Raw genomic sequence first — 21,856 nt, 5'->3', positions numbered from 1 at the left:
GAGCAGTTTTCAATCGCAGCAATCCAGGTACGTGATTGTTGTGAATTGTGTTGTGGAATTTGGTCGCAGTTCTGTTTCTGCCTTTTCCGTTGCTGTTCAGAAATGCTTTGAGCGCTATTCATTTAATAATAAGCAAGGTATGTTTAGATTGATTGAATTTTAAACAATCAAGTTTTATTTATTAAAATTTTCTAACTCATTATTCGTCCCCAAAGAAAACATCAAATTGTCCCGGGTGTACGGGCTTTGGTGGAATGTCATACCGGACAACGGATCCGGATCCCGGACCCACTCAGAGGTGGCATCACTTGGATTACTTTCAATTAGTTTTTGGTGTGAAACTTCAAAGTGGAAAGCAAGGTGAGTGTCGTTGTCACAATTATTTACTATTTGCTTTATTAAACTGATCTTTGTCATCCAATCTCGATTCAAATTTCGACAATGTTTGATTGATTAAGTTTAAAATAATCAAGTTTTATTTATATAATTTTCTAACCCATAATCGCCCCCATAGAAACATCGACCCATGCAAACAAAGCTTCCAAGGAAATGTCCACACGGTACGGGTTCTGGTGGAATGTCATCCTGGACATCGTATCCGGATCCGGATCCCGGATACGCTCAGAGGTGGCTTCACTTGGATTACTTTTAATCGGTTTTCGGTGTGATAGTTCAAAGTGGAAAGCAAGGTGAGTACCGTTGTCACCACTATTTACTATTTGCTTATTAAACTGAGTTTGTCAGAGAGGCTGACTACAATAAGTGATGAGGTTTAAGAAGAACAGCATTGTGCATTTCCTGATCTCACACCAAAAATTTTATAAATTTAAACGTGCCAGAAATGCTTAAAGACATAAAATTTTTGTGCCATAATCTTGGAAAGATATAATTCTACATCACTTCCAATTGAAACAACACAAGCACTCACACACAGCTCCAACTAATAAAATTATACGAACCATAAAGTTTAAAACATCCAGTTTGGTTAACACATTCACATTTTATCTAAACCTTCACTGTAATCTTACAAGTCAAAAACAATTTTTCTTTAAATTACGTGTCAAATAACTCAAATTACCGAATGAAAAAAATCTAGTGCACATAGTTTCCCGGCATCGAAAAGAGAAACGTCAAAATTGTGGTTTTATTTTGGTCGTTCCTTTTTTGTTGTTTTGGTTCGAGTGTTGTTTTGTTTTGTGCTCGCGCAGTCAAAATTTCATCCAGTGGTTGCTTGCGCTTTCCGTTTCAGTGGCACTGATAGTTTCAGGTGGTTCCAGTTTAAAAATTTGAATGGAAAAAAACCGAATAAAACTAGGGAATCCTAAACTTGTCCGAATTCACCATACCAGCAGAAACCACACAATCAACAGCTCCAGCCGGACCTAACAGCGCAGCGAAAAGTGGACTTAATTCCGTAAAACCGTCCAGTAGGCATAATCAAAAGGCATTTGGAATCAATACCATTTCGTACCAGTTCTGTACCAGTCCGACATTTTGTTGTACCAGAGTTTCTATGTAATCCAGAACCTCCGGAGATTATGCACCCTTCTATCAGAGAGCTCTGTCATCAGTTCACGAGATCGTGGCAAAAACTGTGTTTATCAACGAACGGATTAATTCATTTTTCGAAGTATGTTTTCATATTCTGATTTTGTAAGATTTTGCTAATAGACATTTTCTTTCAGATTTCCTTGCAACGTGACTGACTGTAGTAGCATCGCAAGTTTAACATGACTGGTTTTTGACCGTAGCTGGAGTAGCGAGCGATATCTCAAGGTCGTTTCTGTTGAGAAAATTTTTCCTCACCAAATAGATACGCTTCGACAACTGGATGGTAATTATACTTTCTGCACATAATTCTACAATTACAATAATAATAATAACGATGAGCCAATCATTCATAGTTTAGTCCGGTATAGATTTGTAACGGTTGTTGAAATCGGCTTCGCTACTCTAAACCCTTACATGAATGCATCATCCAAACGGATGAAAGTTGAAAAAAAAAATACTAGCATTAAGGAGAAGTTCGCCTTAAATTTCCACTTGCATTTTTATTAGTTTTTATCGAAATTTTGAAGGTAAATTGCACTTGAAGATTTATTATCTTTAGACTGCAGTTCATAAAAGATAACATAAGTGAAGAACATTAAGAAAAAACAAAAATAATGTCAGTTGTCTACGAGCGGTCAAGAAAATATTAGGAAAAAAGGAATTAATCACGAGAATATTGTAGTCCTAGTAGGTATTCAAAAATACTGTTTTGATGAAACAAATTTCTACAATAGTTTCGTTCCAGTTTGTCTAAAACTTTTGTATGACAGAATTCATGGATTTTTTTTAAAAACCCGTAGCCACAAGACCTGAGAAAGTGATTCGAGTCTTTTCATATGTTTTGTGTCATTGGCACAAACTTTGATTAAGTAAAGCATTGTGCCCGACCATAGACAACATTTTTGGTTTTAGTAAAAAAAATAACATAAAATGATTTCTTTTACTCCATGAACATCTTTACAATTGATTTTTTTCCATTTTTTTATCGTTATAATGTTACTCTTTGAATAAGAATGTGAGCCAATATTAACAGAAATATATTTTTCAAGTTATTTAGCAGATAATTTCCCCCTATCTTTTCTCTTGTATGAACAATGCTGGCTGTTTCTCTGATTTTGAGAAGTTGTAGTTGTATTGGAATTTTATTATATTCCGCACGCAAATACCATGCCAATAAATAAAATCCATTCATGAAGTAATTTTTTTATTTTTTCATACTTAGCATTTGAAAAGAACTTTTATCTTTATATACGATACCAAATAAAGAGCTTGTAACATGACATTTTATTGTTTAAATTTCTTATTTCTGTTCTAGCACACCTTTTTACATGGATGCAATGGGGATAATAAATTCAATTACCTAGTGAAATTCAAATGGCGATCAAGTGGACAACATTTATTTTGTTAAAGATAAGAACTGCAACTGGAAATTATCACGAGCTTTGTCCACTTTGGTTGACGAATAGTGGATAATGTGCAACAAGAGACCCATAGTGGTCATATCACCTCCTTTTCACAACTTATATCTTAACCTCCCGTGGTGTCGGCTGGGATGGGATGCGAGTAACCTAAGCGGAGATCGCGTACCCTAACTTGGTGGATGCTTTCGTCGCAGATCGATGCAGATTGAGAAGGTGGCCGCACGCGTCTATTCTACAGGTCCAGGGGCAGCGTGAAACAACAACCGAGCGTCTTGTTGTTTGTGCCAATAACACAAAAACCGGCGTCTAGCTTAACGTTGGCTTTGTTCCGAATTATCGAGTCGGCCGGTGGATTGTCATCGATAGACATGAAAATTCGCAACTTGGACTACACACTCTGTGATTGCGATTAACCAGGACCTTATCTGTTCTACAAGTATCAATCACCAGATAACGGAGGGTGGTAAAAATCTATCGGTGGGACAGCGGCAGCTGATCTGTCTAGCCCGTGCCTAAGACTGCGTAAGACTGAGGTTCTGATTTTGGAAGAAGCTACCGCGGCGTAGAAACTCTCATTTAGGAAACCATTCGTACGGAGTTCAAGATTGTACGGTACTCACGCACGATAGCACATAGTCTGAATACTATCATGGACTCGGACAAGGTCATCGTTTGGCCAGGGGCAGATCACAGAATACGCCGCACCGAATAAACTGCTATAAGACGAGCAATCGGCTTTCTACATCTGTTGTTACAAATTAAGCTGGTAAGTTTTTTTGTTGGCAGTCTTTAACTGGAATCAATTGTTTGTTTTTCTTTAATTCTCGTAATATAAATATAATAACGATCTTGCATAAATTGAATAAGTTTAGAAGACTAGTGTTATAAAATTTCGATTTAACGGTATACAAATTTTATTTCTTAACTATTCCAGATTCCATTATGCACTCCGAAGTCAAAAAATACATTGACATGTGATAATTTAGCGACAGTTGGAGCTGCCTTCACAGCAGTTGGACCAGTTTAGGAAAAAATCCTCACTGATCAGTTCTGGTCAGGGAACCGATATTCGTAATGGTGTCCAATAATGCCGTAATAAGAGCAACAAATAGAGCTTTGGTCAAGGTATTTTAGGGAAATGAATCTTCGTGACGCATCGGTTTGAGCTAACGACCAGAAAACCGTCATGAAGCGCCGGACCACATGCCCTTCCAGCCACCGGTGAACATGAATCACCGGATTCACAGAAGGTAGAAACCGCACCGTTAAGCATGTCTGTTAGCGGATAAGCTGTTAAGAAAATAAAAGAATTTGAACTAAAAGAAATGTATGCTTCTAATAGTTTTGTTTCGAAAGTTCATTTCATTAAAAACTTGTACGACGCAATTTTGTGTCTGAGACGATCTTATTTTATGTCAAAAACTATGTTTCCCTTTTGTGCATCAAATCTGATTTAAATTTACATCATCATTAATGTAATATTAGGTCAAATACGCCAATAAATTGATGCTTGAAAATTTGTGGCTTCAAGCGCTTCTGTTTTCTCTGGTGTAATTTTATGTCAAAAGTGATGCTTCAATTTTGTGCATCCAATTTGACATAAATTTACACCAAAAAATTAATAGTGTGTATATAGGCTTCTTATTATATATTGATAGATGATATGAACTAACATCCTATTTTGCTTTTCCTTTTTTCTCTTGTCTTTTTGTATTTCTTTTCATGTTGCCTTCTGATGATGGCGAATTCGCGTCAAGTTTGGAAAACTCGAACAACCTTCAAGCCATCTCTTCACAACATTGTACCCCGAAGATGGATTTCGCATGATGTGGTTGTCATCCCAAGGATTTAATCAACACCTGAAAATGGACGAATTGCTTAACAAGAAGAAGCTTGCGCCAGACATCGCAATGTCTTGTAGCAGAAGAGGTAACAAAAAATAAATTAGAATAAAAAAAGGGAAAAATAAAAAACAAATGAAATAAAAGTCTCTAGCTTTTTGTAAACAAACCGAAAAACCTAAATGAATGGCAACCATGCTAATCGGTCCAGAAACGGCTCAAAAAACCGTTCGGTTTCGGTCCGAAATCGATTCTTTTTTTCGGGTGGACGCTTGGCAATCGGCCCGGAAACGGTTCGAAAAATCATTCGGTTTCGGTCGGAAATCGGGCCGTTTTTTCGGATGGACGCTATGGCAATAGGCCCAGAAACGGTTCGAAAAACCGTTCGGTTTCGGCCCGAAATCGGTCCTTTTTTTCGGATGGACGATGGCAATCGGCCCAGAAACGGTTCGAAAACCGTTCAGATTTGGTTGGAAAACGGTCCGCTTGTTTTGACATTTGATCTGCTCGAACTGGTTGAAAAAACTTATCGTCGCCCGAAAAAGTGTTTCATTTTCGCACGATTTTCTACTAAATTCGGCCCGATTTCTTATACGATTTCGGACCGATCGAGCAGATGTACGGACAAAAATCGGGCCGATTTCGGGCGATTTTTCCTGTCTGGGCTTCGAGGACCAATGTTGTGAGGAGATGGCTTGAGGGTTGTTCGAGTTTACCTAATTCGAAGCTCATTCGTCATCAACAGAAGGTGACATGAAAAGAAATACTAAAAAGAAAAAGGAAAAAAGAGAAAAAAAGGAAAAGAAAAATATGATATTAGTTAATATCATCTATCAATATACAATAAGAAGCCTAGCCCAAACTAATAATAAATCTAGCTTAAATAGCTTGATTGATATTGTCTACTCATCTGTTAGGGAAGAATGGCAGTTTAACTTCCTTGATAAAAAAAAGTCTACTCATCAACAGAACATAAAATGCACAATGCTGTTCTTCTAAAACCTCATTACTCTTTGTGGTCAGCCTCTCTGACAACCTATACTAATTTTACATAGGGGTTCTATTAAAATATACCATGTGCCTACTTTTAAATGCCCGAAATCAGTTATCTGGACTACCTACTCATAGTTGTTCTTCAAAATCATACATTCTACTATCTAATATAATTTTTCCGTTTTTTCTTAAATCTAGCATTTTCAAAATAATTTCGACATTTATGATTTATGTGTGATGAATGTTGTTCATTTTACCCTGAGATTTGGTAATTTTACAATGCGCTTCGTTTTTGAGTGCATTTTATTATGTTTTGTTTTCATCGGTCGCGATTTTGGAACACAAAAAATAAAATGTTGCTCGGGTTCGTCGATTTGTAATCGTTCACCGCGAAGAAAAATGTTAGTGTTTGGTCAACGATCACAAAGCTGGCCGCCCTCCCGGCCAATATACGGATTCGGATGCGGTACGATGCGAAATCGACCATTGATGGGGCTACCGGAAACCATGGGGGCTGGCGTTCAGAGTAAGACAATTCCGGAATTGGATTAACAAGTTTAAAAACGACTCCGATGACTCAGACGATGATTCAGGAATACCGCATTTTTTCAGGTGAGTGAAATTTTGTTATTTTTCCCCCTGTTGTAGGTATTTATATTGGGTAAAAAAACATCCAATCCATTTTTTTTTTAATTTACTTTAAGTGGCGGCGAATGCTGTTATCGTCTAAATGGTCCAAATTTCCCTACCGTGGGAACATTCCTTGATGGTGATATTAGGGCACAATTGGTCAATGTTGCCGAACATTGAATCTCCAACAGTCGTTCCAAAGCTTTCTGGAACTGGGACAAAGTATGCTGTTGCAACTCATTGAAAGCGGGACGCAGGCCTGGAAAAGAGAGTCTTATAGGTGAGTTAAACTGTGATGTGAAAGTTACTGATGAAATAAAAATTAAATTTGCAGTAAAATTTATATTTTTTGAAGCCTAAAATAGTATACTTGCCTAACCAACCTTTAAAGTAGGTTATATTATAACCTACTTTAAAGGTTGGTTAGGCAAGTAGGTTTAAAGGTTCATGTCATATAGGCTGTATAATTAAAGGCGCTTTAAAATGCACGCTAACTTTTGGCTACCCCTTAACGAATACTTTTGACCCGTTATTCGATAAGACTGGGAGAACTCCTTTTTAAGGATAAAGCCACTGTACCCTTTAAGGGGTACTCAGCTTGATAACGCTTGTAGCGGATCAAAATTACCCCTTATTTGAAACGCTTTTGTCTGCTGGAAATTTCAGGAGCTACTTATAGGAAATATGTTTTCTGAACGAAAAATTGAAACTAAATGTTGTTTTTCATTTTGTTTATTTAACTTCCAATTATTTCATGGATTGGATAAACTTTGTTAAAAAAAAAATTCACTGATTTGGTTTTCATCTCCTCCGTTTCCTCGCTATAAGTTGAATCCTGAAACAAAATTAATAAACAAAAGATGAGATTTTAAATATAGAATACAAAAACCACAAAACTTACCACCAATGTTAGTCCACTGCCGTTCATGTTGAATCCTTCTGGTTTTCTTCTGGTTCGTCCGGAGTCCGGAACTTTGCTGTGCTGCTAAAATGAAAATGAATAAAAATTCTGGAAATAATACAATTTAAATTATCAACAAATCACCACAACCTCTCTCATCGTGCCAAATCAATCACTTTGGATGTAACGCATCTAAAACTACCCCTTTTGAAAGGAATCGAGCTTTTCGAAATAAGGGGTAATATTGATCCGATATAATGACCCGTTATTTGACAGATCGTGGAGGTTCTCAATAACGGGTCAATATTACGCCTTTAAGGGGTAGCCAAAAGTTAGCGTGTGTGCAATGTCGGGCAATATATCGGTATTGATTTTTGAATACGACGAATGCGCCAAGACCTTTGTTTTGAGAAAAACGCATTCCAAGTTTCAGAAAATAAAATCAATTTCATATTTAGCCTTCAAATTGATTTAATTTCATCATCGATCAATATAGCTTTTCCGTACTAATTACTTAAAAAAATTAATAAATATAATTGTGGGCCCTTTTACCACAGACTGGTGCTCTCATTTTGTTCATTCGCCAAATTGGAGCGCCCTTTTGAATTGCAGAATGGCTGTTCGCCTTTTGGATCACTTATTAAAGAAGCAATATTCAAGCAAATTTCGGCTTGAAAGCGGGTCCAAATGATCACATTAAAACATTAGCACATTCAACGATCTTATAAATTCTGATTTGTGCATCTCCTCGTCCTGGAAAACAAATTTCAAAAACTTCTATGCCCTTTTTCTATCTCGAAATAACTATTGGCCCTTTTGTTCGCGACGAAATTTTAAGGGTAAATGAGCGAAGAAACTGTGGGATTACACACTCATAAAAAAAAGCTATTCGCCTTATTTAAAAAATTAAACTTAACATCACTAAAATAAGAAAAATTAAAAGGAGATCATATTTTCGGATGTAAAATAAAGAGTTTAACGCATTTAGGTGATTATCTGGACCTGTTTACAGTTGGCGCATTCGCCGTATTCAAAATTATACCGATACCGATATAGTTGCATTCACGACAATGTATTGCAAAAATCGCCTACTCATATGCAATCATAGGTTTTTAATGTTTTAAAGCAGTTTGATGAAACTTAACGTTGCATATGTGTAGGCGATATTCGTATGACACGCTTATTTTTTGAACCATTATCCTTTTATCAATCGTTTTATTATATTTTTAATAAAACTTCAATAGTTCTTCTGATTTAAAATTGAAATCGCTGTCTGCGAACTAAATGGAACAGCTACATATGCAGTAGGACAAACAAAAAAAACACAGGTGAGTTTTGTTATTGGCAGCTCCTGAAGAGTCGGAAATTTCAACATTCATTGAATGGTTCGGAAGTGCTTAGCTTTAATCTGTTTTTTTTCCTTTAAAGGTCCATGCTGGGCGTTCGGATCTAAACTGACGGTTCACGGCTTGACACTAGAAACCTTATCAGCCCTGGCAGTAGAAGGTGACACTAACATATTGAAGTGAATTGTACTCTACACGAGTCCTGAATACATGGGCATGTGCTGCAATGTGAGTTGGATACAAAACCATCATGCAAGCTCTGGTTCTTTAATTGAACCGGAATAGAAATTATTCATACTTGCCCTGTTTTTTATCATTGAACGTGTCAATGATCGAGATGGTGCATCAAGACCCCGTGCTTGCAAAGGGACATCAGTTCCAGGGTAACAATTTATAAATAGCTATATGGAGAATGTTGATTATCTAATAACTTTTTTGTATGTACGTTTCAGAATGTGTTTGTCTAACTGCCGTTCTACTATAACGGGTGGCTCAATAAACGCAGGAGAGATTAAAGTAGGAATTAGGAATGCATCTGATACCGGGAGTGGCAGCCGTCCTGTTGCTGGCGTCGAGATGGTAGCTAAACAGATGATCGTTTTTTTTTTTATCTACATGATATCTCAATCTTCCGAAATCCGATCAAGTCATAGTAGAATGGTTCTTAAAACATTCGGACCTGCTTCTGAAGATTTCAATTTTCCTAATAAGAAAAATCTGCACAGTACTAATCAAAGGATCGTCATCTACTAACACATATTATCGAATTCGAGCAGTTTTTATTCAGTCGAGAAAACTAACTAATTGAAATTTCTATTTAAAACTCGTATGTATCGCTACGCTGTAGGCGATTCACAAGTGCTGTGAAATTAGGATTAAGTTAAATTTAATTCTTGACCAAATACGTATAGGTGTTGTACGATTTAAAATTAGATAATTTTAAAAAAATATTAAAAAAAAAATGAAGTCTCAGCGGTTCTGTCACGATTAATTTGAATTTTTTTTTGGTTTGTAGAATTCAAGCAATCAGACATTTTCGAAATTTGAATCTAGTTTTGATCCACAAGAATCAAAACTTAAATCTTGAAAATGATCAGTTTAATTAGCAAATAGTAAAGAATTGTGACAACAGTACTCACCTTGCTTTCCCCTTTGAAGTATCACACCGTAACTGATTAAAAGTAATCCAAGTTAAGGCTCCACTTCTGAGCCGAGATCCGGATCGGGGTACGATGTCCGGGATGAAATTCCACCAGAGCCCATACCGTGTGTACATTTCCTTGGAAGCTTTGTTTGCAATGGGTCGATGTTTTCTATAATTCGTTAGAAAATAATATAAATAATACTTGATTATTTACAATTCAATCAATCAAACATTTTCGAAAATTGAATCTAGAGTGAATCCACAAGAATTAAAATTTAAATCTTGAAAAAGATCAGTTTAATAAGAAAATAGTAAATAATTGTGACAACGCTACTTACCTTAAGCAATTGCTTTTCACTATGAGGTACCACGGCAAAAACTAATTATAAGTGATCTAAAAGTGAAGCCACCACCTCTGAGCGTGTCTGGGATCCGGATCCGGATCATAATACGATGTTCAGGATGACATTCCACCAGCGCCCGTACCGTGTTGACATTTCCTTGGAAGCTTTGTTCGCATGGTCCGATATTTTCTATGGGGACGATAATGGATTAGAGAATTATATAAACAAAACTTGATTATTTATGGCGTGTTCGTAAATTGTTTTTTTTTTATCGAAGCGATTTTTTATCGATGCTGGCGTTCGTAAATTATAAACAATCGTATGCAAAACATTGGAAAGTGATTTGACATCACCCAAAACAATCAATTTACGAACACGCCATTGGAATTCAATCAATCTAAACATACCTTACATATTATTAAATTATCGCCGGACAATGGCTTCTTCTATACGGCGCTCAAAGCATTTCTGAACAGGAACAACGGAAAAAGCAGAAACCGAACTGCGACCAAATTCCACAACACATTTCACAACAATAACGCACCAAAACAAAACCCGCACCCGGATTGCTGCGATTGAAAACTGCTCGTGTTTCGTTTTGCTCATCGCAGCACTGCGAAAAATATCGTCTGTTTTCGAGCAATCGAGCAGGCGGATGGAAATCGAGCCGAAAACGAACCGAATTCTAACCGCTAGAATTCGAGTGCCGCCATGTCTGTTTTGCAATCGGCCCGATTGAGCAAACCTTCCTGACAGGGCCGGTGCGCAAAAGAGTGTGTATCCCAAAACCGGTCCGCTGAAATGAGCAAAACCGGGCCGCGTATACTCACTTATTGGTGCGTTTGCTCTAAAGATGTATAATCCAATTTATTTTAAAAAAAACACATAAAATTTTATTCTTTTCCTCTCGTTTAATAGAATTAATATCACATAAATAACAGCAGTTTCTTTGATCAGATTAATGAATTGATGAGTTTTGTCTACAGACACTATAATTTCATATAGTCTGGCAAAGAGAATGACGGGAGCCAATCGAACTGTCATTCGCGCGGAGCCAATCGAGCATTCTATGAAAATGTTTAAGCTCTTCATAGCTCTCTCCAGTTGCAAAATAAAAAATAGTTTCTCAGATTCTTAAATTTCCTGCTATGTTTGTCAGTTGAACGCGAAATCCCTTTTAAAAATATATTATGATGTTTAGGTGAAAAAATTAGTGAAAATTCTGCTATAAAACTTTTGTTAATGTCACTAAAAAGCCAAAAAAGCTTAGTGAATTACAATACTTCAACCATGATTTTCCAATATTTAGAAAGTTTGCTCGATTGGCTCCCGCGAATGACAGTTCGATTGGCTCCCGTCATTCTCTTTGCCAGACTATATATGAAATTATAAGGTGTGTTCAACAGAAGTCAATCGGAATCAATTGAAATGGATTGACAGTTGATCAGCTGTTTTTCCAATCGACTTCGATCGATTTCTATCAGGCTGCTGAATGAACAGCCAGACACTAAGGCTGATGTCATGCTGAAGCAACTAGCAACGCGACCTACAACGCAACGTTCACACGACTAACCAGCTCTCATTTGATCTCCATGGAAATCGCGCAGACCTGTCATACTGGTTGCTTTGTGTAGCGCGACCAATCTGATGCCAATGTGTTTAGTAGCGCGACTAGTAGGAAATCCAATAGGAACATTGTTTTTTCTCGATTTGAAGCAGTGATTCCGGGTTTTAAGCACAATAGTACGAAGATCTGTCCGAACTTGTGATAATAAACTAAAAACTATCTTAATCGGCGAGAAAATTTTCATGAATTCTTAGTTCCGGCAAAAAAACAAGGAATTTTGTCGGTTCAAATTTCGGCATTCTTGCAATCCGGGTCGTGATTTGATGAGTTTTTGATGGCTCCGGAAAGAAAGGAGACGATTCAAAGCATTATCAGATGTAGAGAAGTGATGATTTGTAGGGAATTTCAAAGTGACAGGTCGCGCCAGCATGACATACCAATGCAATGCAACGCAATCTTATTGGAACGTTGCGTTGCGTTGCGTTGCTAGTTGCTTCAGCATGACATCAGCCTAAGGCTGATTCTCGCCGATTAAAATTTTCTCGCCGATTAAGATATTTTTTAGTTTATTATCACAAGTTCGGACAGATCTTCGTACTATTGTGCTTAAAACCCGGAATCACTGCTTCAAATCGAGAAAAAACAATATTCCTATTGGATTTCCTACTAGTCGCGCTACAAAACACATTGGCATCAGATTGGTCGCGCTATACAAAGCGACCAGTATGACAGGTCTGCGCGATTTCCATGGAGATCAAATGAGAGCTGGTTAGTCGTGTGAACGTTGCGTTGTAGGTCGCGTTGCTAGTTGCTTCAGCATGACATCAGCCTAATACTAACGCGCTGTGTTTATTGTCATTTTCTTTTTCAGCTAACAGGTATGAGGTATCGGGATTGATTTTCTTAAATAAAAAAAAGCAAAATCGTAATGGTCTTTAATTTTATTTTCAATTAATTTTTCGATTCCCGATGCGTTTCCGCTAGAATTGAAAAAAAAAACACCTGGCAGAGTACGACTTTCACACCAAAGCACAGCACCACCGACACAGCATGGCTGACACAGCAGCACCGACCAGCACAGCACCACCGACACCGACTTAGCATGGCACAGCACCACCGACTCAGTACACGACAGAGGACACCGCACCGAATGACATCACTTTCAAACTTGAAAATTAAAAAACAAACCGAATCAGCTGTTTTTTGACAGTAAACAACTGCATTTGTGTTAGTGCGATAGAAACCGATAGAAACGAATCCTGCTCTCGAGCTTGATCGATTTCGATTGGTTTCGATCGATTCCGATTGGCTTCATTGAACGTCAATTGGATTAGTTTCGATCACAACATTGGCTGAGTGAACAACAATTTACCAATCGAAATCGATTGAAACCGATTTCAATTGGCTGTTGAACGGGCTTATAGTGTCTATAGTTTTGTCTAACCAGAATGTTAAGCGCCTAAATAGGACTCACCCTGTTGGATGAATTAACGGATTTTGTCGATCAACCGCGGGAACGAAACAGCAGGATGCAAAAAGAGAGCGCACTATCTGAATTTGCTACTGCAGCAGCCGCTCGCTCGCTCGCTGTCTGTCGTTCTTCGTTTAGCAAGCAAAGCACTCTCGTTTCGCGGCTCCGGCATTTTGCTTTTCCCAGAAGGCGTGTAAGTCCGAGAAAAATCCATTTTCCCAGCCGATAAACATCGCGGAATTCTTTTAAACCGGTGTGATTTTGTCAGTGAATTCAAAACCAACAATCATAATGGGCGTTCAGGTTATTACTATTGCTGAGGGCGACTGTAAGTATTGTTTAATTTGAATTTTTAAGTGTTCCCTAGCTTCTGTTTCCAAGTGCCATCACCTGCTCTTGAAGCGGATATAGTGTGCTTTCTTTCCGATTTCCGGAAGAAATGGTTCGGTGTCGTGAGTGGGCAATTTGGACTGATGTTTTAATGTTAATTTTCGCTTTGCAGGCTCAACCTACCCCAAGACTGGCCAGACTGCCGTGGTCCACTATGTCGGAACCCTGGAAAATGGAAAGGAATTCGACTCGTCCCGTAAACGGGGCAAGCCGTTCACCTTCAAGATCGGCAAGGGAGAGGTCATCCGCGGCTGGGATGAGGGTGTTGCTCAGGTCGGTATCATTACATTTTCCCTCCTCGTTTGGGGAAAATCTATTTTCGGAATGTGATTAAGCACGGTTTAGTCAATCGGATTGCGATAATAAGGACATTAACCTCTGCTTGGATCGAAATCGATTTAGGGGGGAAAAGAAATTGAAAATATCGACGAGGGGTGATTCCTGTCTCTGCCAGGAAACGGGTACTTCTATCCTTTTCCATCTCGATGAAGTCGTTGGGGACGAGTGACGTCACAATTTGAAAGAGGTGTGCTTAGGCTTCTATGGCGTATGGGCATCTTAAGAAGAAAAAGCGAAACTTTATTTCTGATGCCAAGACAATTGGAAAACGTTACCTATTTTTTCTGTGACCTTGATTTGTGATAAAATTCATTTCGGTATCGAATTTTGAATACGGCGAATGCGCCAACATCGCTGATTCGAGAAAAACGCGTTCAAAGTTTGACAGCTCCATAAACTCCCAGCAAAAATATTATTTTATTTCCTTCATTTCTCGAAAACCAAATATCCTTTAAATAACTTATTGCAATCAAAATGTAGGTCTTCGAACGTTCTTTTTTACCCAGCTGATAGCTCAGTTTGTTTACATTTGGCACATTTGCCCTATTCAAAATTTGCTACCGTTGATTAACGTTTTGAAACTTATTCTTGATGTCTTGTATTTTCTGTCTTTTTAAAGATGTCCGTCGGACAGCGCGCCAAGTTGATTTGCTCGCCGGACTATGCCTACGGATCCCGTGGACACCCGGGAGTCATCCCACCCAATGCTACCCTGAACTTCGACGTCGAACTCTTGAGGGTAGAATAAAAAGGTTTCACCAGCTGCTCTTTGCCCCCACATTAACCAACAACAACCAACAGAAGAAGAAAAAACTCCAAATAACAGCAACACACATATGGCAAACAACTAGGAAATAGGAACAGAAACAACATTACTACTGAAACAAAAACCACAAAACAGTTGAAAATATAGAAGCAATCCTCCGATTCGGGTCTGCAACAGGTTACGCCTCCGGTAAAATAATATTAATGTCACATTTGCAAACAAAAAAGAACAATTGTGTAGCTTTAGAAATGTTATCTGAAGAAATAGCACTCCTCGGTCAGAACACGAGGACTTTATTATTCATCGATTTAAACGTTTCTAGAATAGGTTTCTACAGAAAAAAAGCACCCGTTTCAACAGACTCTATCGATCGATATAGACTTTCCAACCGAATTTCTACCGGCCCAGAGAGAGAGAGACAATTTATATGGAGCCCGGAGACAAACAAATCAGCAAACGATGCATTTATATTGGAACACTATTACATTTTTGCTCTTCTCGCGCCACAGAACAAAACTATACTAGAATGGACTGTTTTTTCCAATCACACTATTCTGAAAAATTCCATTTTTGACAAACTTTGGTAGTTGGATACAAGTTTTAAAAAAACTAGTGAATCATGAAAACCACATCTTCCTCCTATGTAGTGTTCTTAGTACAATCATTATGAGAAACAGTATTTCAAAAGAAAATTAGAGTTGAAAGCTTAAAAAACTACATTAAAACTTAAAACAAAGGTTATCGAAATCATTTGCTCCGGTAGCAATGAAAGTTTTTCTGCTATAGAGAGATAGGTAGTTGGTTTGGTTTGTGCTTGATTGATTCAAACAACTCGGTTCAACAGCTAGTTTTAAAGAGTTTTCTCGGTGGAAGTTTGAAAATAAAATAAAATTATGTAACATCTAACCGCGCAGAACCACGACGTGAAATGTGTTTTTTTTTTCAAAATTTCTACATTTTTAGACGTACACCACCCAATCAAATACAAAAGCCCCCTGATCATATAACACAAGGTTTAACACATTACCCAATAATCCAGTATATTATCCAAATCAAATAATAACTTCAAAATAAAATCAGTAATCAAAACTTGAACCCGGTAGTGTTCAGCTGTTTTTTTTGTCTTCGAAAGCAATCACTTCACTAATCAAGGCCGGTTGGTTTTTTTTAATAATAGGTTTGTTTATTGAGAAATAGGCCGAAGATCCTTGAACCTGAACCTGAAGACTTCTGCTGGTTACGTGGATTGAGATTTCTGCAAATGAAGTGGATTGAGTCATCTTCCTACCTGCAAACTGTTTAAAAAAATCTGAGAAATCAACTTACGAAAGAAAATTTACAGGGGATTGAGTTTTCTGGAGGTAGAGAGAAACGATGTTCGAGGCAATGCCGCGTTACTAAAGAATAGTGAGTCTGGACGTGGCCTTTATGCCATATGTCATACTCCTTTTGTTTCCTATATAGTATTTATTGAAAAAAATTTCATCTCGTTTTGTTTCAATGAACTATAGACAGTAACATAATAAAAACTTCAATAGCAATTTTCTCAAAACAAGTCTTGTGGTTCATACGACTTAATCAAAACAAACTCTACTAATTTTTATTTCCTGTAGGGAAATTACTAATAATGTAAGGATCACATTCATTTATAAAAATTTGAGTAATTTTAAGCTGCATTATTCAAAAAAAAAAACAAAAGAAAACATTTTTTTTTACTTTGTTTATTTGAAACGACTCATACCGAAAGTTTTAAAGAGCCAAACCCTTGTTTTTGTATTTACAATTCATACATTGTATAGTTTAAGAAAAAAGAAAATAAAACATTAAAAATTTTCTACGAAACTCATGAATAGAATGATCGAGTTATAGAGGTTTTAACTGTATTTTATGCGTTTTTGTGCTGGCCCATTGTCAAAATAAAAAAAAAATTAAAACGAGTAAAAATTTATCAAGCTGGCATCCCTGGCTGAGACATCGCCGTCGAAAAACGTCAACGCGCTCAATCGAAAACAGAACGCCGGCCGCGAGTGTTTTTCGGTCAAAAATTCTCGGCAATTATTGATAAAAAATTGATTTTTTCTCGGGAAATGAACATTTAAGATTGTGATTCAAATTGCGAAAGTAATAAACGACAAAGCTAGCATACAAACCGGCACCGCGAAATGTTCGCCATATGTAAGCAAACGCACGAAGCGTCGGCCGTCGAGTTCAGCGTTACCTGCCATTTCTTCAACAACAATGAAAAATCCCTGGTCACCGGAGGGGCCAACACCCTGAAGGTGTACCGGCTGATTCCGGATGCCGACTCCTCGTCCAAGGACAAATTCAGCAGTGAGTTTGATTTTTTTTTTGCTTAAGGATCACTTAACCTGATTTCCTTTTTACCTCGGCAGCAATCCGTCCCCCGACCATGAAACTGGAGTGTATGGCTTCGTACACCTTGTACGGGAACATTATGTCCCTGCAGTCGGTTTCGCTGGCCGGGTCCCAACGGGACGCCCTGCTTATCAGCTTTCAGGACGCCAAGCTATCTGTGGTCCAATTCGATCCGGACAACTTCGAGCTGAAAACGCTATCGCTGCATTGCTACGAGGAGGATGATATTAAGGGTGGCTGGACCGGCCACTATCATACGCCCATCGTTCGCGTCGATCCGGACAACCGATGTGCCGTCATGTTGATCTACGGCCGAAAGCTGGTGGTGTTGCCCTTCCGGAAGGATAGTTCTCTGGACGAAATCGAAGTTCAGGACGTCAAGCCCATGAAAAAAGCCCCTACCCAGCTTATTGCTAAGACTCCCATTTTGGCGTCCTACATTATCGAGCTGAAGGAGTCGGAGGAACGAATCGATAATGTTATCGACATCCAGTTCCTGCACGGATACTACGAACCGACTCTGCTGATTCTTTACGAACCGGTTAAAACTTTTCCCGGGTACGTTTCTGGTTAAAACTCAATGAACCAACAACAAAATTAATTAAAATGCTTCAATTCTTCCAATAGACGCATTGCGGTCCGTTCCGATACCTGCATGATGGTGGCCCTGTCGCTGAACATACAACAGCGAGTCCATCCTGTCATCTGGACCGTTAACAGTTTACCGTTCGATTGTTTGCAGGCGATCGCCATCAGCAAACCCATCGGCGGTTGTTTGATCCTGAGCGCCAATGCACTGATCTACTTGAACCAGAGTGTGCCACCGTACGGGGTCAGTTTGAATAGTACCGCTGATCATTGCACCAATTTTCCACTCAGTGAGTTTCAATCTCCAGTAAAAAAAATGATTTCATTCCAAACAAAACACATTTCCACATTTCAGAACCCCAGGATGGGGTGAAGGTGAGCCTGGATGCGGCCCAGGTTTGCTTTATCGAGGCGGAGAAAATGGTCCTTTCGCTCAAGGGAGGGGAGCTGTACGTGCTGACGCTGTGTGCCGATTCTATGAGAAGTGTGCGCAGTTTCCATTTCAGCAAGGCGGCCGCCAGTGTGTTGACCAGTTGTGTAAGTACTTTTTTGCTTCTTTTATTAAAAAGAATATGTTAACTTTTAAGAAAAGAGTCCGTATTTTAGTATGAAAACGACCATATTTATAAAAAAGTTAACATAGTACTTTAAAGGATAATATGGGTCAGGAATAATAGTTTTTAAAACTTCAACTAAGGTACATTGAGGCAAATGCTAATGAATTTCACCACAGTACAACTTTGATATGTCCTAGAAAGGTGTGTAAATATCTCTTTGAAATTTATCAGTTATCGATCGTTGCATCATCAAGTTAGAGATCTTACCCTATTTTTGTCGAAAGAGAAAAAAATATTTGTAACAAAAAAAGGCACCTTAGTGCATTTGCTTCGTGAGAGACACACGAAATTTACTGCTCGATGATGATGGTATCAGGATTCATTGTCAGTCATGAACCTCTTTTCCAGATTTGCGTCGTCGAGGAGGAGTACCTGTTCCTCGGTTCCCGGCTCGGTAACTCGCTGCTGTTGCGGTTCAAGGAAAAGGACGAAAGCATGGTGATCACCATCGACGATAACGATCCGGTGGTGGAAAAGGAACCGAAACGGATGCGGCTGGAGGAGGAAGAGCTGGAGGTGTACGGAACCGGTCAGAAGACTTCGGTCCAGCTGACTAGCTACATTTTCGAGGTTTGTGACAGTATTTTGAACATCGGTCCCATAGGGCATATGGCGATTGGGGAAAGGGCTGTCGAGGAGGAGCAGGATGAGAATTCGGACGTGAAATTTGTTCCGAATCGGTTGGACTTGGAGGTGGTAACGAGCAGTGGGCATGGGAAGAACGGAGCTCTGTGTGTGCTGCAGAACTCGATCAAACCACAGGTTATCACAAGTTTCGGTTTGTCTGGGTGTTTGGATGTTTGGACCGTTTTAGGCGATAAGGGTGACGAAACCCATTCGTTCATGATACTTTCACAGGAAGCAGGGACGATGGTTTTGCAAACAGGCGATGAGATCAATGAAATTGAAAAGACGGGATTTGCTACCAATGTTCCGACGATCCACGTTGGGAATATCGGAGGGAATCGTTTTATCGTTCAAGTTACGACAAAGTCTATTCGATTGCTGCAGGGTACGAGATTGTTGCAGAACATTCCGATTGATTTGGGCTGTCCTCTGGCGGCCGTTTCGATTGCGGATCCTTACATTTGTGTGCGATCGTCTGAGGGTAAGGTTATTACCTTGGCACTTCGTGAGGGTAAGGGAACGCCTCGTTTGGCTGTTAACAAAAATACTATCAGCGCTACCCCGGCCGTAGTCGCGGTAAGCATCTACAAAGATGTGTCCGGTATGTTCACTACCAAGTATGAGGACTTCTCGGACATCAACAAGGGTGGTCCATCATCCTATTGCAGTGGTTTCGGTTATATGAAGCCGGAACCGCATATGAAAATTGAAGACGAGGAAGATTTACTGTATGGCGAAAAGGGCCGATCGTTTAAGATGACGTCAATGGCCGACATGGCAGCAATCGAGACAAAAAAGAAGAATACAGATTTCTGGCGAAAGTTCATGCAACCGGTCAAACCTACTTTTTGGTTGTTCGCTGTAAGAGATAACGGTAACTTGGAGATCTACTCCATGCCAGATCTAAAACTCGTGTATCTTGCAACGAATATCGGTAACGGTAGCAAAGTTCTGTCTGATTCGATGGAATTCGTACCGTTACCGGTGGGACAAGCTAATGTTGATGCCGATGTATCTGCCGGTACCTTTACGAGCCCCTATGGTTTCAATGCCAATCTTCTGCCGAAGGAAATTTTGATGGTTGGTCTAGGACATCAGGGAAGTCGACCGATGCTTTTCGTAAGGTTGGAAAATGATCTATTGGTTTATCGCGTGTATCGTTACGCCAAAGGCCATCTGAAGCTACGCTTCAAGCGTATTCCAAGTGGTGTAACTGGTCCCATATTCAAGCCATCCCAGCGTCAAGCGGCCCCTACGGATCAGGAAGGAGAACAGCAGGACGAGCGATCAACTAAGATTTTGTACGAAAACATTTCGATGATTCGACATTTCTCGAACGTTTCCGGCTACAGTGGTGTAGCTGTTTGTGGAGAAAGACCTTACTTCCTGATTCTGACCTCTAGAGGCGAGCTGCGATCCCATAAGTTATACGCCAAAACCATTGTGAAAGCATTCGCTTCGTTCAACAACATCAACTGTCCTAACGGGTTCGTTTACTTTGACGAACGTTACGAGTTGAAGATCGCTGTATTCCCCGGATATCTTTCGTACGATTCCATTTGGCCAGTTCGTAAAATTCCGCTGCGTAGTTCTCCAAAACAAATAGTCTACCACAAAGAGAACAAGGTTTATTGTGTAGTTATGGACGCCGAAGAGGTTTGCAACAAATACTACAGATTCAACGGAGAGGACAAAGAACTAACGGAAGAAAACAAGGGTGAACGTTTCCTTTACCCAATGAGTCACAAATATTCCGTTGTCCTAGTTACTCCGACAGCCTGGGAAATTATTCCCGAAACGTCGATCAATCTTGACGAATGGGAACAGGTGATTGCTTTGAAAAATGTCAGTCTGTCGTACGAAGGAGCTCGATCGGGTTTGAAGGAATACATCGCCGTCGGAACGAACTTCAACTACAGCGAAGATATCACTTCGCGAGGACGCCTTCTGCTATACGACATTATCGAAGTCGTACCGGAACCCGGAAAACCTTTGACCCGCTACAAGTTCAAAGAAGTTATCATCAAGGAACAGAAAGGCCCAGTTTCGGCAATCACTCACGTTTCTGGCCTACTCGTAGGTTCCGTAGGTCAAAAAGTTTACCTTTGGCAACTAAAAAACGACGACCTGGTCGGGGTGGCCTTTATCGACACCAACATCTACGTCCACCAGTTGATTTCCATCAAATCTCTCATTCTCGTGGCTGACGTCTACAAATCCGTCAGTCTTCTTCGCTTCCAAGAAGAATTCCGCACACTCTCCCTAGTTTCACGGGACTACCAGATGCTCAACGTTTACAATATCGAATACGTAGTCGATAACTACAACCTAGGCTTCATGGTTACCGATGAACAGTGTAACATCATCATCTACATGTATCAGCCCGAGTCCCGCGAATCATACGGGGGTCAACGGTTGCTCCGCAAATGCGACTATCACCTTGGGCAGCGCGTAAACACCATGTTCCGGGTTCAGTGCGATTTCCACGAAGTCGATTCGATGCGCCGTAATCTCAACTACGACTACAAACAAACCACCTTCTACGCTACCCTAGACGGAGGATTCGGCTTCGTTCAACCACTGCCGGAGAAAACCTACCGTAGACTCTTTACGTTGCAAAACGTGCTGATGACACACAGTCCTCATCTGTGCGGGTTGAATCCGAAGTCCTGGCGAACGATCAAGAGCGTTCGGAAGGGTCTGATTAATCCCAGCCGCTGCATTGTAGATGGGGATCTGGTGTGGAGCTTCCTCAATCTACCGGCTAATGAAAAGACAGAGGTTGCCAAAAAGATTGGAACCCGGATCGACGAAATCTGTGCGGACTTGATCGAGATATCACATGTGACACAAGCTTTTTAAGATCGGCTCGCTAACGGGGAAGTTGTAAATCATCGTACGAATGTTATACTGTGTATAATAAAAAAATAAAGTATTGATAGAT

At 39.5% G+C, this 21,856-nt stretch overlaps 2 protein-coding genes and 4 long non-coding RNA genes across 6 annotated transcripts; 4 read left to right on the top strand and 2 right to left on the bottom strand.

The window, feature by feature from the left end:
- The first annotated feature begins 282 nt into the window (after positions 1-282).
- LOC129748467 (uncharacterized) lies at positions 283-4,216 on the top strand. The gene is made up of 3 exons (XR_008737738.1): positions 283-1,834; positions 2,867-3,738; positions 3,907-4,216. It is a non-coding gene; the product is annotated as an uncharacterized LOC129748467 (long non-coding RNA).
- Positions 4,217-5,143: 927 nt separating this feature from the next.
- On the top strand, positions 5,144-9,659 carry LOC129748465 (uncharacterized). Its single transcript, XR_008737736.1, has 5 exons — positions 5,144-6,418; positions 6,511-6,716; positions 8,582-8,665; positions 8,766-9,066; positions 9,136-9,659. It is a non-coding gene; the product is annotated as an uncharacterized LOC129748465 (long non-coding RNA).
- Positions 5,288-10,943, bottom strand: LOC129748464 (uncharacterized). Its single transcript, XR_008737735.1, has 4 exons — positions 10,579-10,943; positions 10,166-10,360; positions 9,823-9,996; positions 5,288-6,695 (listed from the first exon to the last, which is right to left on the bottom strand). It is a non-coding gene; the product is annotated as an uncharacterized LOC129748464 (long non-coding RNA).
- Positions 7,244-9,422, bottom strand: LOC129748466 (uncharacterized). The gene is made up of 3 exons (XR_008737737.1): positions 7,488-9,422; positions 7,338-7,421; positions 7,244-7,271 (listed from the first exon to the last, which is right to left on the bottom strand). It is a non-coding gene; the product is annotated as an uncharacterized LOC129748466 (long non-coding RNA).
- A 2,375-nt stretch (positions 10,944-13,318) lies between the features above and the next one.
- Positions 13,319-15,799, top strand: LOC129741773 (peptidyl-prolyl cis-trans isomerase Fkbp12). Its single transcript, XM_055733559.1, has 3 exons — positions 13,319-13,537; positions 13,712-13,872; positions 14,558-15,799. Exons 1-3 carry the CDS (start codon positions 13,501-13,503, stop codon positions 14,684-14,686), a joined length of 327 nt encoding a protein of 108 aa, XP_055589534.1. The 5' UTR covers positions 13,319-13,500; the 3' UTR covers positions 14,687-15,799.
- Positions 15,800-16,691: 892 nt separating this feature from the next.
- Positions 16,692-21,856, top strand: LOC129741769 (cleavage and polyadenylation specificity factor subunit 1). The gene is made up of 5 exons (XM_055733554.1): positions 16,692-17,035; positions 17,098-17,638; positions 17,708-17,958; positions 18,024-18,205; positions 18,634-21,856. Exons 1-5 carry the CDS (start codon positions 16,867-16,869, stop codon positions 21,772-21,774), a joined length of 4,284 nt encoding a protein of 1,427 aa, XP_055589529.1. The 5' UTR covers positions 16,692-16,866; the 3' UTR covers positions 21,775-21,856.

This window comes from Uranotaenia lowii, chromosome 2 (genome assembly GCF_029784155.1).
Source record: "Uranotaenia lowii strain MFRU-FL chromosome 2, ASM2978415v1, whole genome shotgun sequence".
Taxonomy (NCBI): Eukaryota; Metazoa; Arthropoda; class Insecta; order Diptera; family Culicidae; genus Uranotaenia; species Uranotaenia lowii.
This window is presented reverse-complemented; position numbering and strand designations above follow the sequence as displayed.

What these genes read in the sequence shown, in the direction of transcription:
- LOC129741773 (XM_055733559.1), top strand. Translation starts at nt 13,501, where the DNA reads ATGGGCGTTCAGGTTATTACTATTGCTGAGGGCGACT. An exon ending in TACTATTGCTGAGGGCGACT is followed by an intron (nt 13,538 to 13,711) that starts GTAAGTATTGTT and finishes TTCGCTTTGCAG; the next exon opens with GCTCAACCTACCCCAAGACT. An exon ending in GGGATGAGGGTGTTGCTCAG is followed by an intron (nt 13,873 to 14,557) that starts GTCGGTATCATT and finishes GTCTTTTTAAAG; the next exon opens with ATGTCCGTCGGACAGCGCGC.
- LOC129741769 (XM_055733554.1), top strand. Translation starts at nt 16,867, where the DNA reads ATGTTCGCCATATGTAAGCAAACGCACGAAGCGTCGGCCGTCGAGTTC. An exon ending in CCGGTTAAAACTTTTCCCGG is followed by an intron (nt 17,639 to 17,707) that starts GTACGTTTCTGG and finishes TTCTTCCAATAG; the next exon opens with ACGCATTGCGGTCCGTTCCG. An exon ending in TTGCACCAATTTTCCACTCA is followed by an intron (nt 17,959 to 18,023) that starts GTGAGTTTCAAT and finishes TCCACATTTCAG; the next exon opens with AACCCCAGGATGGGGTGAAG.